The 16,677-nt window shown below is 42.2% G+C and overlaps 1 protein-coding gene across 2 annotated transcripts; it reads left to right on the top strand.

Moving 5' to 3' along the window:
• Positions 1-236: 236 nt before the first annotated feature.
• On the top strand, positions 237-16,204 carry LOC308329919 (inverted formin-2). 2 transcript variants are annotated; one of them, XM_080784458.1, is made up of 21 exons: positions 237-455; positions 5,194-5,611; positions 6,415-6,530; positions 6,819-6,978; positions 7,846-7,879; positions 8,123-8,264; positions 8,661-8,793; positions 9,087-9,770; positions 10,000-10,145; positions 10,258-10,319; positions 10,400-10,502; positions 10,628-10,713; positions 10,847-10,947; positions 11,168-11,238; positions 11,338-11,445; positions 11,574-11,644; positions 11,759-11,879; positions 11,991-12,155; positions 12,262-12,364; positions 13,172-13,324; positions 13,740-16,204. In XM_080784458.1, the coding sequence occupies exons 2-21, from the start codon at positions 5,206-5,208 to the stop codon at positions 14,774-14,776; spliced, it is 4,002 nt and encodes a 1,333-aa protein (XP_080640584.1). In that variant the 5' UTR covers positions 237-455; positions 5,194-5,205; the 3' UTR covers positions 14,777-16,204. The 2 variants fall into 2 exon arrangements, with proteins under 2 accessions (XP_080640584.1, XP_080640585.1); XM_080784459.1 differs by having other exon boundaries at positions 13,172-13,268; positions 13,740-14,206.
• Positions 16,205-16,677: the final 473 nt, after the last annotated feature.

Genomic DNA, 16,677 nt, shown 5'->3' on the forward strand with positions numbered 1-16,677 from the left:
TTTAGGCTACAACAATGCGAGGACAACATGCACGCTGCATGATTCACCATGACTACACTGACTAAAGGAATTTTATCATCAATCCATTATCCATCCATTCCTGGCGTCGGAGGTAACGCCCATATTAACTCTGGTCTGATCACATCACCACTAGACACTAGACAGATTGACATCACATCAGTGAATAGGAGGAGTAGAGCTGCCTGGTCCATATCCTACTCATAGGCGCTAGAGGAGGAGGGGCAATCCAGCTGTGGCTGGCTGCATCCTATGTGAACGTGAACAGAAACAAGGCAACAAGCGCATTTCACATGGCTAGCTGGGTATCCTGCATACCATCCACTGCCCGTTTGACCCTGCACGGCGTTGGAACAGAAGTCTGATCTAGAGAGGACCGACCGCGTTTGTGATTCGAGTGGCTACAAAGAAACCACTGCCCGCGTCTCGACGCAAAGGTCTGTATAACGATCGATCGGAAACGTGATTCTTTGAAGTGGTGGTCATTTATTTATGGAATAAGTCAATAAGATCAAGATACGGAGATTTGATTTCCTCTCTCGCCTCGCTAGTCCATATTGTATTTCGATTTGGAGCGAAATTAATAATATCGACAAGAATTCAAACGACGATACATAATTCAAACGACAATACAATAATATGCCTAGGATTGGTCTTCCCCGTTTTTCTGAGTGAGTACCATGCAGTTCCGTTATTTGGTCTATTCAGGAATGTGGAAATGGGAACGTCGAAAGTAATAAGTGTCGTATGTTATTGTTAACAATGTTATTTCAAGGATCGTTGTTGTGGATGTAGTAGGCTATATAGGTACCTGTAGTCTGACTGATCGGACCCCTGAGTTTATAAAATGTATACATTTTCATAAATACAGTTCAGAGAATGTATCATTCTCTGAACAGACTGAACCACGAATTTCAGAAATCTTCACTGCTATTGGTGACATCTGGTTTATGGTTTCAGAAACATGGATCTTTTATGACCATATATGGACTAAATTGTAGATATAGACTGTTGAAAATCACAATTCATAATAGCTATATTAAGTAGCCAACATTGCAACAGTTGCCACTTCACTTGGGATGGGAGGGCAAGCATCTATTGGGCAGCTGCTTTAAATGCCAGATGTAAACTCAAAATTTTGAGACATATGAGCCTATAGCCTATTGTCTACATTACTTTAATGAGGTGGTATAATAGGCTGCCATACTGAAGGGAAATGTTGAATTTCATTGCTGGACACCAAAAACGATGTGACTTGACCGTGATATCCTGACTTCATGTGTTCATGTCAGTTCACATTCACTGTCAGGTTCTGCATCAAAGGACACCATATTACACACACTCACACAAACATTGTGCTTTCTGTATACTAATTATATTATTGTGAATAATGTAATACTATACTCTTGCTATCACATTACTAGTATGGGTATTTTTTTTTACTTTTTGTTTGCATTTATATTTGCCTACTTGGCACCTGTACACATTTGATTGTTTAACGTCATGGGGTGTTGTTTTGTTTCCTTTGTTAAACGCAGGCATATAAAGGCCTTTAACTAAGATTGTAACAGGATTAAAGGGCAATGCACATACTTAGGTTGATGATCTTAGATTAGATATTGCACTGAGAACTGTTGAAGCAGTCAGCATGTCAAGGTGTGTGCAGTTCAGAATCAGAATCAGAATCTTGTCATCCTCCCATCACACACACACACACACACACACACATGCACGCGCACACACGCACACACAGCATGGAGCACAATTTTTTAATTCCACCTATGATGTGGAAAGAGTTTCTATTCCGTGTTCTCTCCTCGTGGCAGAACCTAAAGTAGGATGTTACTTCACTGCTCTGCTGCTGTTTGGTACCGTAGGCAACACTGTGAGTCATGGAAAATGCAGGGCCAACTGATGTTGATGTTACAAGCTGTGGACAAGACATCACATGTTTTACAAATACCAGGTTGGCGCAACTACCAAAAAACCAAATCTTGGCGTGTAATGATAATTTAGACTACAAATGAAAACATCTAAGATGGTTATTGCTTATATTTCTTATCGGTTATTCCTAGGAAGGTCAATGTTGGCAGATTTTTCTAACCAGTCACCAACATTCCATAACTGGTTATTATCATTAACGTTGGAAATGGTGTTATTTTATCCCTTCTTGTTAACCTCTGACTATCTGATAAGGTTTCTTATATGTAATTATACACCCGAAATAAAAAAACAATCAACTGATAACCTCGAACATAAGAAATACTGTTACTGAAAAACAACGTTGCAGTGACAGTATTACCTGATGGGCTGCAGGTGTGACAAGTGCAAATGACCCAGTGGCTACAAAACCTGGACTGGATAGTAAACTCCCCCTATCTCCTCCCCCAGCCTAAGCTTGATTGACATATCACTTTCCCCTGGTTTGTCACAGTATGTGCATTGTCTAAATTGAATCTGTATTCATTTGTATACAGAAAGGGTATACAGTGGTAGAAACTAGAACTATTGGGATTCAATTTAAATTTCAAGGAGGCGTATCGCATTGAAGTCGAGTCGCATTGAAGAGTCGAGTATGAACAAATACAGTAAGTAGATACATCTGACTTCAGATCTGGCACATCTGATCACAAAAGTCACATTGAAAAGACAAGTGTAATAACAGCCAGAAACCTAGTGCTGAGCCTCACTCATATAATGCTAACAAATTCAATTGGGCTTCTGTTCCGGCCCACGGCATCTTCTGCAAAATTTCTGAATTTTGAAAGCTGTTTTGAAAGATTTAATAAACTGCAATGAGACTTATGTTTATATAGTTTGTAGTTTGTGTAATATTATTCTTACTATTATCAAGCCATTTGCATTTGTTGTAGAAAAAACATTGTGGCTTGTCATGTACTGTAGTGTACAGTACAAGCTGCTTCTGCAGGGGACAGATAAGCAGGCATGTGTTCTCTGTACACAATGAGTGAACTGTTATGAGTGGCGGATTGCGTGCGCAACCTCAGATCACTCAGTATATTGAAGTTGGCAGTATTTGAGTAGAATAGTAGATAAGTTGAATACTAATCAGCAAAGAGGAGAGGACATCTGAAAGATGAGCATGCGCTGTGACTGTCTCACAAACATATTTGTCTCTGAGTTGAGTTTCCTGACCCAAGCGAGTCCTTTCCTTCCTCCTGATCCATGCAAGAGATTCCAGCTTGCAGCAAGACAGGAAAACGCCTGCAAAGCCTGCAACAATAGGCCAGCCTAAGTGGTTTGAGGTCATGATATCATCACGTGATCCACCATGACTGTGTTGACCTACAGTAGGCATTGTAGTTAATTTTTCATCACACACCTAATGACCTAACAAATGTTCATCATGGCTGAGAAGATTTTACAGTTAAAAAAAAAACGCTTCCACTGAAGTCGACCATTGTACTCTATTCAGATCGAACATTATACACAAGGGAGATCCGAGTCAGGGAGTGGTTAAATAGTTGCCAGGGATGGGTCCTAATGCACAGAAAAGGAGGCTGGGTGCATTTCTTCATTCTAGTGGCTATTGAACAGAGCTCTTTGAAAAAGAGCCCTATTGTACAAAACCCAAGGCAGGAGCAAAAGAAAAGGATGGTGTAATTGCCACATTATTTTGTTTTGTCGTTTTTTTTTTTTTTCATGGATTGCCTTGGCAAAAGAGGCATTCAAACAATACCTTGTAAGTCCTTGCAGTTGTCTTTGCGGACACTATTTACAATAACATAAAGCTCCATAAATAGAGCATGGTTCCCTGAGAAATGCTTAGATTGTGTATGTGTGTGTGTGTGTGTGTGTGTGTGTGTGTGTGTGTGTGTGTGTGTGTGTGTGTGTGTGTGTGTGTGTGTGTGTGTGTGTGTGTGTGTGTGTGTGTGCGTGCGTGCGTGCGTGCGTGCGTGCGTGCGTGCGTGCGTGCGTGCGTGCGTGCGTGCGTGCGTGTGTCTGTGTGTGTGTGTGTCAGACTCTCTCTCTTCCTCCCTTGTTTATTTTCCAGCTCATCTGTATACTTATAGTCCTGCCAAGAGTGAAATTACCATCAGGACATCAGAAAGCCAACACAATCACTCATGTCGTTCATTATCGTTGGATGGCCTCATATCATATCTCACCTCCTGTATAAAAAAACAGCTATATTTTTAGACTTGTGAGAAGGGTTTACCATTTTTCAGTCCTAAACCTTATCCTTTTGGTTTCAGGAATGCGTGGGAACTACTCAGTCCAGTTACAGGACAATGAGGACATGCACTGCATGTTTCATAAAAGAGGGAACTGTGCTCTGGAAATATACCAGAAAAGGGTGCTTTATTATTATAATTAATCAGTAATAGTAATGTTCACTGACTGTGGTTTAATATGAAATCTTATCCAGTGTTTATTTGTCTGCTTTTTTCTTTTTTTTTTGGCTTTCGCCTTTATTTTATTTTATATATTTTTATTATGGAGGGACAGACAGTAGCCTGACAGGAAATGGGGAGAAGACATTCAGGAAAGGCCGTCGGGTTCGGGAGCCAGCCAAGGTGCCTGGACCACTGAGACATGGCCCAGGCCTTTTGTCTGCTTTTTGTTTGTATTTCTTTATTAAACATGAGGGGAGGGTTATTTTATTTACATAATATCAATTTTGAGATTGTTTTAAATTAATTAGGTACATTACAATATACTTAAAATTATAAAATATTCACTGTTCACCCTTTGTTCTGGCCAGGTGGGCATGCCTTTTGTGGCAATTTAGCTGACAGTGGGACTCTCTTTCATGCTGGATTAAGTGGGGATTTTGGCAGAACTAGTGATGATTCATTGGAATGCAGCCATATTTTCACTCGTCCCTAAAGTGCAGAGTTTTCATTTCCTTTTCCATGCTGCCATTCTGACAGGCTTGTTTTGGCCTGCTTCCTCCAGCCTAGATAACACTGACGCTGTTTCTGAAGAGGACAACAAATATTTTGGATGATAGTGAAAAATGACCATTGTCTGAAATTAAGAGCAAATAAAAAATATTTGAAGACCAACAAAAAAGGAACATGACGCAAATTCCTAAAAACAGGATGTTCCTGATTAAATATTGCTCAAAATAAAGTGCCTGCGACTGTGCTAAATCTGTGGTCATTCTCAGTTGCCCTTGACATTAATCAGCTGTCTTTCTATCGTCCACAGTCTATTTGATCCATGATGTCGGTGAAGTCAGATGGAAAGAAGAAGTGGGCAGCAGTCAGGGGTCGCCTGGGCTCTTCGTCCTCCCAGGACTCTGACAGCCAGCTAGAAGCCAACCTGGAGAGTGCCGACCCAGAGCTGTGCATCAGGCTGCTGCAGGTCCCTTCTGTGGTCAACTACTCTGGCCTGAAGCGTCGCCTGGAGGGCAGTGACCAGACATGGATGATCCAGTTCCTGGAGCTGAGCGGTCTGGACCTCCTCCTGGAGGCACTGGACCGTCTCTCTGGCCGCGGTTGTTCTCGCATCGCAGACGCCCTCCTGCAGCTGACCTGCGTCAACTGTGTGCGAGCGGTCATGAACTCCTCGGCAGGCATCCACTTCATAGTGGAAAACGAGGGCTACATCCGCAAGCTCTCCCAAGGTTGGTCCATGACTGCATCTGTTGAGCAAATGCACAACGCCAATATAAACCACTGATTTAAAATGGCAGACAACACACAAAAGAAAAGTCTGAACCCGGGTCTCTCGTGTGGAAAGCCAACATCTTGGAATGCATTTCATAAAATTGTAAAACTAAGAGATGTTATGTGCATTGTACAATAGCAGTTCTCTAGCTCTCTGCTACTGTATGTGACGTCAAATCCACTGGAAGACCACATCATCACGCTCATGTCACACAACCAATGGCCGTAGCTGCATTGGGAACTCCTTATATTATAAGGAAAAGTTCCCAATAAACAGAAAAAGCACTGACAATACGTTTTTGAGACTCTTAGATTATTTAGTAAAAAGTATTGACAGCAGTTGGACTATTGTAAATAAATAATCTATTTCTGCATCCAAAGAACCACGACATTCTTTACTAGTGCAGTGGCATTTTCTTTTTTTTACTGGTCTACTTTGCTGGCTTCTCACACACCAGGCTCAATATATATTCGGTAAGCCTCGAGTCAAGGTTAAGGTTCATTCAGCCTCAAATCTATAAAATAGCAGCACAAGAACAGATATTGGATTTCATTGCCTTATGTCATACAATGAACATCACTTATCTAAGGAACAACATACTCACAGGGCAACATCTCAAAGGTCAAGTTACACTGCCAAACACAGTGCTGAAAAACAGCATCCATCATGAGTCTATACTTACTACATGGAGGGAGAGGAATGGAAGCTATATGTTGTGGTTCATTAAATAGTGATGTGTGTACATGTGATGCTCCACAGCCTTAGACACGTCCAACACTATGGTGAAGAAGCAGGTGTTTGAGCTGCTAGCTGCTCTCAGCATGTTCTCCTCAGATGGTTACCGCCTGGCTCTGGATGCACTCGACCATTACAAGGTAAGCAGTCCACCTCCAGAAGAGTAGTTCTGAAAGTTGAAACTTTATTAACAAAATGGCCTGAATCTTATTGGTGCGATATTCATATCATCAAGTTAACAGCTTTTCCACTTCAAATGGCACTTTCACTGTTACTTTCTTGATTACAAGGTACACAAGGTTTCTGTGGCCGATAAAAGCCTTTTGGTGCCCTCTAGTGTTGGACTGCATGCATCAGAGACCTCTCGTCACAGTCAAACGTCTCCACATGGATATTAAATTCATAAGTTGTCTGATTGTTCTCCTCAGGGTGTGAAGACCCAGCAGTATCGCTTCAGTGTGATCATGAATGAGATGCAGGCCACAGACAACGTGCCTTACATGGTCACCCTGCTCAGCGTTATCAATGCCCTCATCTTTGGGACAGACGACCTCAGGGAGAGAGATAAGATGAGAAAGGAGTTCATCGGTAAGCTGTGGCACCAGTTTATTGTCACCTTCACCGTTGAGCTGCTGCTCAGCAATTTAATAGCAATCTAGTCTCAACAATTTGCATCTAGCAGAAAGGTCACGCTATGGTGAATTTTTAATGAAAAAGTCGTTCTCCTGTGGTGAAAATCCATGCACCCGCTGCGCAGAGGGGAATGTAGGTCAGACTCATCAGCAATAGCACTGTTACAAATATATCTGTCAGTGGTTCTGTCTAAGAATAGGTCTGATGGCCTATTCTCATTTTCGTTTCAAAACACACCTGAGAACAGTGTCACGTTTCCAGTAATGCATCTTCATGGCCACATGAACGGTGACAACTGACAAACACTCTAAAATGGAAGGATGAACAGCATGTCATTCAACAACATAGCCTTTATTTGATTTCATTGTCACAAAATGTGCCACATCTGACAAGATGTTGATCATACTTTTACGGTACACTTGCATGACGGCAGGGTGTGGCCAACAGACACAAATACAATATGCACAGTACATCTATAGTATATACACAAAATAATCACACCGTGTGAAGTGAGTGGCGCTCTTGTCCATATCAATGTTTGTGTCACACAATTTTTGTGTTTACACTATGACGTAAAATTGTCCATTCATTGTCAATGGGAATGTAATGTTTGTGTAGGACAAAGTTTGCGCACATATACTAAAAGCTGGACTTAGGAAAAATAAGATCATATGTGGCAGTCTATGTCGACAGGGAAGCCTGGCAATGCTGTGATTGGCCACTCCCATTTTGTAATTGCGCACCTGTGACTATGCTGTCAGCAGGCAGCTTGTGTTCTTTAAATTTACTGAAAACTCAGAAATGTGTTTTGTTGTCTTGCAGGGCTACAATTACTTGATATGCTGCCCAATTTGAGGTGAGAATTCCCTCTGTGTTATCATGGTGGTTGAATCAGTCAGTTCCAATTTCTATAGCAATACCTGGAATACATAATACAACTTAATTTAATTTGTTTAATTTGAAATAAATAAATAAATGTAAATGTTTTCACTGAATATTGTTGTATAATCAAATTAAAGTTGGAGAACATAATTCCCACATTGCTCTTCAGTGTTATTTTCTCATCCTCTGAGATAAGCTGTGCATTTCTGGCTTGCAGGGAGAAAGAGGATGAAGACTTGATTATTCAATGTGAAGCTTTTGAAGAGGCCATGGCTGAGGATGAGGATGAGTTGTTGAGGGTCTATGGAGGCATTGACATGAGCAACCACCTGGAGGTGTTTACTACTCTGTTCAACAAGGTGAGCCATGACTATTTTATAGTAATCGTGTTGGTAATCGAAACCTGTGCTGGTGGGGAAGGCAAGAGCTGTCAAATGTGTTTGCCCACCCACTGATAATGTTTACATAATTAGAGCTATGGCGTCATGTTAGCAAGCTTACTTGGTCCATACAATTACAGGACGTGTTACAAGGGTTTATGTAGGCTACTGTAACTTAAGCTAAATAAACCGACTTGACTTGATAAACCGAGTGCTTTACTGTATGGCATTGGCTGGTGAAGAATGGACCATACCACTCAAGTGTTTCATCATAATCTATAATGAAAAAGCAAAGCTATTCAAAGAAATAAAGATAAACCTATCTTTTACATGTTGTGGTTTATGTGTAGTATTTGTGTTGCTGTGTTTGTCTAGGTGAGCAGCTCCCCAGCCTCCCTACAGCTGTTGTCCATCCTACAGACGTTGCTGCATCTGGGGCCTGAGCGCTGTGACATCTGGCAGGCCCTGGAGACCCTGGCTAACAGAGCCGTCCTGCTGGCCCAAGACTGTGAGTTTACACATGCATTTAGATGAATACAAACAGAAATCCACAAGGTTATTTTTCTGAATTAAGGACTTTGGTTCAGTTTGTGTTTTTGTCAAGGAAAGCCATACACCATGGTCAGGTTTACAGTGGGTGTATTTATAAAGGAAATTATTCACAACATGGCAGTGAGAAACTATAATTTACAGCCCAGACAGTGTTGTGAGAGCAAAATCTTGACCATGTGAACATGGTCAATGAGAGGTAGCTTTTTAAGTGTGGTTCCTCTGTGTCTGTCTGCTTTTTGGGGGTTCCAGCTCAGATGCAATCCTCTGAGAAGATCATGCAGCGCTTGACGTTCTCCAAAGGCAAGAGCGGCATAGTTCATAGTGAGGTCGATGGCCAGCTGTTCAGGAAGGCAGACAAGGCCATTCAGACAGACCACACGGACGGAGACAAGGACACACCCGCCAGAATCGCCTCAACCGGCCAAATGCCAGCGTGTGCCTCACCTCCACCTCCCCCACCCCCACCACCCTTACCTCCATGTATGACAAGGCCACAATCCCCAGGCACCAACCAGTGCCCTCCACCACCACCACCACCCCCTCCACCTCCACCCAACATGAGTGGTGGACCCCCTCCACCTCCTCCCTTACCAGGAATGTCCACGCCGCTCTCTGGTCCGGGGATGCCACTCCCTCCACCACCCCCTCCCCTACCAGGCATGGGAGGCTGCGCAGGGCCTCCACCACCCCCTCCCCTACCAGGCATGGGAGGCTGTGCAGTACCTCCACCACCCCCTCCCCTACCAGGCATGGGAGGCTGTGCAGGGCCTCCACCACCCCCTCCCCTACCTGGTATGCCTCCTCCCCCTGGCATGATAGTGGCCCAGAGCTGCCATTCCCTGGGCCGTTCTGCGATGGTCCCAGCCAGGACAGCCCGATGCCCGACTCTGAGGATGAAGAAGCTCAACTGGCAAAAGCTTCGTACCGTTACTGGTGAGTAGTTTTATTTTTTTCCTGCCAAGAAAAGGGGAGCAAATACTGGGGTGAAACGATTCATTGAATGATTAGTCGATCAATGGATAAATAAATTCAGAGTAACTTGGTTTCGTGATTATGTAACTATTATGTGCTATTTATAAGAGTATAGTTCTCACAAGACACAATAGTAGTCCAGCTTCTGAGTGAGCATCAGCTGATTCCTTCACCTTGCACCTCACCTCAGATGGCAACTCCATGTGGACGGCTCAGAAGAAGATCCCTCCTCCTCTGTCGCCCGACTACAGCAGCATCGAGCTATTGTTCTGTTTCCCGGTGACCGAGCCCAAAGACAAGGGGGCAGCTGCTCCGTTCAGGAAGGAGTCTAAAGAGGTATGCTTGGTCACTCAACGCAGCGCCTCCGGGCAGTAGCACTCCCAAACATGCTGAACAACCAATTATGTGCTCTAATATATTCCCTTCATCGTTTCTCTTCCTTCTGTAGATTACTTTCCTTGATCCAAAGAAAAACTTGAATCTGAACATATTCCTGAAACAGTTCAGATGGTGAGTTATTTTCCCAGTATTGTTTCCGTCACCGTGTTGGTCCATCCCTAGCTGAATATATTGCCCCCTTTTCTACCCAGCTCGAATGAAGATGTTGTAGCTATGATCCAGAAGGGGGATCGGACCAAATTTGACGTGGAGGTGCTTAAACAGCTTCTAAAACTCCTTCCAGAAAAACACGAGGTTGGCACTACGAGCATCGTGCATGTTGCATAATATAACTTGGACGTAACATTCTCATCCATGCATAACTTCCCATATCTTAACAAGAGTTGTGGGTGACTGTCTTGTCTTCTGCCTCAATGTAGATTGAAAATTTGAAGTCGTTCCAAGGAGAGAAAGACAAGTTGGCTAATGTAGACCGCTTCTACAATTCACTTCTATCTGTCCCATGGTAAATGTTCTTACTTTTGTATCTGTCTGTAGATCATGTCACATGGAGAATCGGTCTTAAATGTAACAGTATTGTTTACATTTTGACTTTCGATTCAGATTCATTATCAACTGCATTTCTTTTGTCTCTACAGCTATCAGTTGAGGATTGAGTGTATGTTGCTGTGTGAGGAGACGGCTTCAGTGCTGGACATGCTCAAACCTAAAGCCCAAATAGTGGAGGATGCCTGCCAGGGTAAGTCAACAGTATTCTACACAGTATAAACATGCATGTTCCACTGGTGACATCATGTTCACACTGAGCCCTCTGTCAGTCATAGAATATATGAAGTAAACTGTTCATTAACCTTTTGCCTCTTGGCATGCCCATGTGTGAACATGCAACTGAGCACCAAATCACACAAAATCGACTACAAGATTAGTCATCTACATGAACCTACTGTGTGTTTTCTCAGCCCTCAGGGACAACAACCTCTTGCCCAGTTTCTGCAGGCTTATTCTGGATGTAGGAAACTTCCTGAACTATGTAAGAAGCACTCCTTTCCTGCTCAATTAGATTTCATCCTTACTGACATCTAGACTATGATCTTGATTTAATTAAGCTGCTGTATATGTCTACATTCAGGGAAGTCACACAGGTAATGCAGAAGGATTCAAGCTCAGCTCTCTGCTCAAGCTCACTGAGACCAAAGCCAACAAGAGTCGCATTACACTGCTACATCACATCCTGGCGGTATGTTCTTCAGAAACCCTACTCAAACCCTACTGTTAAACTGTTTTAACTACATCGGAAAGGTAATGATAGGGCCCACGCCCAAGTTACCCTTGAACATATTTAATTACACCCTGTGTTTTGCCCAGGAAGCAGAGTTGAACCACCCGGAGGTGTTGGCACTGCCAGATGATCTAGAGATCTGTGAAAAGGCAGCAAGGTATAATAACCTATAATTTTGATCTATTCGACCAGTTTCTTTGCTTTTTCTCAGTTCCATGAATCTGTAATTGCCATTAAAAAAGCAACTATGTCACCTTCTATTTGTCTTTAGTGTTAACCTGGAGTCTAGCCAGTCAGAGGCTATTGCCTTACTGAAACGACTGAAGGACACCGCCAAGAAAGTCTCCAACTCTTTACAAGATGTGACGGAGCAATATGCAAAAGTCATTGAGGTACGGAAGTTCTCCACATTCTCTTCATGGAGATGATGACGACAAATTGAGAATTCAAACACAAAAAAGCACTTTAATCTTAATGCAAATGGTCAATTTTCTCTTCACTAGGAAAACCTGCAGGCATGCAAAGCTTTAGAGGAGCAGTTCTTGGAGATTAACAAAAAGAGAAGTGAGCTGGCTGTGTACCTATGTGAAGATGCTAACCAGCTCTCCCTGGAGGAGCTCTTTGGAACGATCAAGTCTTTCCGGGGACTCTTCATCAAGGCCTTGAAGGTTAGGGAGGTGTTGTTGGTAATGTGACATATTTGTCATACATCAGAGGCATTTTAGAAGTTGAATTTACTGTACAATGAGGACATGTTTGATCTTCCACCCTCAGGAAAACAAAGCCAGGAAAGAACAAGCAGCCAAGGCAGAGAAGAGAAAGAAACAACTGGCAGAAGAAGAATCCAAGAGACAGAAAGGAGAGAATGGAAAAATAAGTGAGCTCTCTCTCTCTCTTTTTGCTGTGACACAGCTGCACATTCTCCTATGACTCGTCTTCTTTCATAGTGGAAAGGTCGCTGAAAGCGACACACATACTGTACTGTAATACACGCGCACACACACCATTGCTCACACGGACTCAATGCTGCCCTCTCAGCTCTGTTTTCAACACTTCAAAATAGTTTGCTGGTCTTGTCACGGTGTCTGCTTGCTGTTAAGTGCACATGGCCTCTATGAATGGCTTTGATGAAGAAATATGAGACGTGTGAAATATTAATTTCAATCACTCCCTTACAGGATTTGGCTTGACTTGGTTGGCATCCCTGGGTACGCCCAGAAAACAGCATAGTGTAGAAAATACAACAAGGATTCCAGCAAGCCTATATACAGTGTTGGGGGTAACGTGTTACAATTAACGCCGTTACTGCAATCAGTCATCACATTTGGTTTGACAGTTTCACACGGCTAATGGCATTACTGGTTTATTTTTGTATTGCGTTAATTTGTCGCACCTGTGCAACATGGCAGAGATTAAGAGAAGACGGAGGTTATCCTTTAGTACGCTCCATGCTAGTATTCACATTACTTATGGATTTATTGGTGAACGTTAACCAACACTGCCCAGTGCCCATATGTAAGCAATACAGAGCAGTGCCAGCCAAAGCTGCTAACCGTAATGCCAGGAGAGGATGATATATATTATTAAAACATATACCTCTTGTAATGTCTGTCATTTTAATATGATAAATACTTTTGATAATTTGAATATAAAATATGTATCTTAATCTCTCTGTCCACACCAGTCAAAAGAGGCCTCCCGCCACCAGACGATGGCTGCATCATCGACCATCTCCTGGCAGATATCAGGAAAGGTTTCTGCCTCAGGAAGACAAGGCCAAGGTGCGATTTGGAAAGCTTCCCCTCTAATGAAAAACATAGAGATACTGGCCCACCTGGTAAGGCTCTGCAACTTGTAGCTTTGCTAGTGAACCTGAGCTGTAAAGCCTTGTATTGTAAGCTTCTGCAAAAGTTTCATATCACATGTTTGGCAAAATATTGTCAAATGAAAAAATAAAGACATATTTTGTCCCGGAAGCATACAATAAGCTTTATTCAGCCTCGCTGCTCCATCTCAGCTTTCGCCCGTGCTTCTGCACTGCTAACGCCTGTGGTCTCTGAGGCTACACTGCTGCTGACACCATTGCTTGCCGCCTTTGCATTTATTTTCATAATAAATGTCCCTATGCATTAATAATGCAGACTCAACATTATGCTTTTGTTGTATTTAAATTAAGGACATTAGCATATTAATAGTTGTATTTCCTAAAGGCATCAGTGTTACCGTAATTGTGCCCGCCTTTCTACTTTCAGAATCAAGTGTCAAGCCTGTAGGAGAAGAAGCCAAGGCCTCAGCTCCAGGAGCATCAACCGTTCTCGATCCCAGGCAACCCCAGACAGAGGAGGAGCACAGGGCCACAAAAGACGAAGTGGACTTTCCCTGCAAACCTCAAGAAACCTCAGCCTCAACACAGAATGCAACCCTAGACTGTCCAACTTTTCCTTCGAACTCTCCCCAAGGAGGCTCAGCACCCACCATGAAGTCACCCTCAAAGGATCCAGCCTCATTACAGAGCGGGCGACACCAAGAGAATGCTGTCACACCACTGAGCACCAGCCCCCCACACACGCCGACCATTGAGGCCCAGGATGGAGCCGAGGCTCAGCCATTCGTCCCCAGGCTCAGTTGTTCAACCGATATGTCTGAGTCCAATGTCATCATGAACAAACAAGGTCCACCTGTGGCCCTCTGTAATGGTGACAACAGTGAGATCACAGAGAAGTCTATGCCTGATGAGCCCATAGGTAATTGGGTCAACGGCCCTCCCAATGGAGGACACACACTTGTGGCTGATATAGACATGGATGCAGAAAGGGGTGATGAAGGCATTTTAAAGAAAATTGAGGAGGATAATAACAAAGTGAGTCATGAGATAAGCACTTTGGAGGTTGAACCTGTCAAGGAACAGGATGGCATAATGACGAAAGACTTTCGCCAGGGTGAAGTTGTAAGTGGGGAATCCTCAGACTCCAAAGGCAATGAGACATCTGCCAGTGAGATCATTCAGCCATCTGATGCGACAGGAGGCCTGGATTCGGAAGATGTGCCATCGTCAGTGTCTGAAGCCCTCCCTGCATCCTCGGCTCCCCTTAAAAAGGAAACTAAGAAACGCCAGAAGCTCTTTAGAAGAAGCAAAAAGAAAAGCAATGAAGGTAATTTAAGTTTGAGCTCAAACAAAGTTCCCGTTTATAATGCTAATCTCTTCTTTACATGTTTTATAGATAAGTCCTTTATTATCGGTTTTGTGTTTTTATTCTATTTTACAGTCTACATTTATAGTGTACACTGATCCATGTTTGCATGAGTGATTTATTTATCATTGAGTGTGAAATAAATGTGCCAGACACATAATTTGGTGTTTGTAGATGCTATGGAATGTATATTTTTGTATATAAAAGCCTTGCCACATCCGAGTCATTTTATCATGGGTTTGAGTGTTGTCTTTTCCATTTTGATTCTCTGAAACACAAGGTAACGGTGGAAAAGGACACACTAAACAAAACTGTGTGTTACAGTGAGGTAGGTCAAATGACCCGATGAAAAACTAACAAGTGTAAGCAGGACCGTCAATCTATCGGCTCCATTGCTATAAAAACCTTGTTAATCATTTAATTTGTCTGCCTAACTGGTCATTTGTCTGGTCTTTAACACATGCTCTGTATTTGGTGTCTTAATCTGGGTTTGTGTGTGCGTGCGCAGTCTGTACGTACGCACACGTGTGCGTCCATGGCTCCTTCTTGATGTTTAATTATAATTAACTAATCTTTTGACCGGACTAATCCTGAAGAGTACCACAACTAAACTTCTTTAATGGTGTAAAATGTATCTAACTTCATGGTTTTTCTGTCTTAACGGAGCTTTTCAACTTATGAAGTCTTCAAGAGGGTTGTCTTATCTCAGGAGTGCTTCAAAAGTGTCAAATGTCTGTGCCCTTATTTTGTAACTGTGTAAATGGGACCGTTTTAACATACTAACAATACGCCGTCTCATGTGCTTCATGGAAACTGTTGCTCTGGCTTCACTGAAACATTGATATGAAATGTAAATAGCTTTCCTAACTATTGATTATAAAAAAAAAACTTGATAAAGCTAACAATCATTCTAAAGGAGATTTGATTTTAAATGACATATGATATGCCATAAAAGTTAATTGCTCTACCAAGTGCCTTGTTTAATGCAACACCAATCCATTCTATGTACTCAATAGTTTTTATTTCCCTAGGTGATTCCCGGAAGAAATCAAGAGGAAAAAGGAAAAGTTGAGTCAATAACTCCATGAATAAGTCTTCCTTCTGTAAAGTTTTTATTGTCTCTCCCCCCCCCCCCCCCCCCCCACACACACACAGTATCACAAGAAAAAAAAGAAATCCGTATACTATATATATATATCAGGATATTAATACATTTGTGTAATATTATTGCCTACACAGTATATAGGCTATAAGAGGAATATTTTTTGATTATAGCATCAAATGTGTGTTATTTTGTATATTTGGTTAGTTCAAAATATCTTTTACAAAATTCTACCTGATACCAAGGAATATACAATGTCTTGACTTCCATTATGTGAGAATGCATGAGAAATCAACATAAATGCCTTTTATCAATATCTTATTGTGAAAATAGACAAATGCATGTACTGTACAGGTGGCACACCACTTATAAAGGTTATAACAAAGTGATGATTGTAATTATTTTAATAAAACATGTTTACAGATTTTGTTTTTGCATCACTTTGTACATTTACTGGATATCTAGATAAACTATTACCTTCATGTGTTTGCATCAATAAAACGTGGGAGGAAAGTGCCTTACAGTAGCCTACTGTAGTGCCTAGCCTTGTTATTTATAAGGCAGCCGCATAGTCAGTTGCTATCACAAGAACGAGACCCTCAGTTTTAGAACAAACTTTACTGAATCAAATCAACGTGCCGTGATACAGTCACAGCAAACACTGAAAGCAATTTAACTTTCTTCCTCTCCTCTCACTCTCCTCACTTCCTCTCCTCTCTTGCTCCCCTTACTGTTCTGTCCTGCCTAGCAACTGTTCAGTCTTACAACAGGCTTGGTTCTGTTCTTGGTTCATGCTTTCGGCCTGGTGGAGACAATTAAAGGAAGTTGGGGGAATTGTGGAAAGTTAGAAAAATGTTTATCCCCATAATTATGGACTTGCTTCGTAAGCAACAACTG

The sequence above is a fragment of the Protomyctophum bolini genome (assembly GCF_963924005.1).
Source record: "Protomyctophum bolini genome assembly, chromosome: 15".
NCBI classification, from domain to species: domain Eukaryota; kingdom Metazoa; phylum Chordata; class Actinopteri; order Myctophiformes; family Myctophidae; genus Protomyctophum; species Protomyctophum bolini.

Excerpts from the sequence above, each read along its gene's own strand:
- LOC308329919 (XM_080784458.1), top strand. The coding sequence starts at position 5,206 with ATGATGTCGGTGAAGTCAGATGGAAAGAAGAAGTGGGCAGCAGTCAGG. Across the intron at positions 5,612-6,414 it reads CATCCGCAAGCTCTCCCAAG|CCTTAGACACGTCCAACACT; the intron begins GTTGGTCCATGA and ends GATGCTCCACAG. Across the intron at positions 8,265-8,660 it reads TTACTACTCTGTTCAACAAG|GTGAGCAGCTCCCCAGCCTC; the intron begins GTGAGCCATGAC and ends GTGTTTGTCTAG.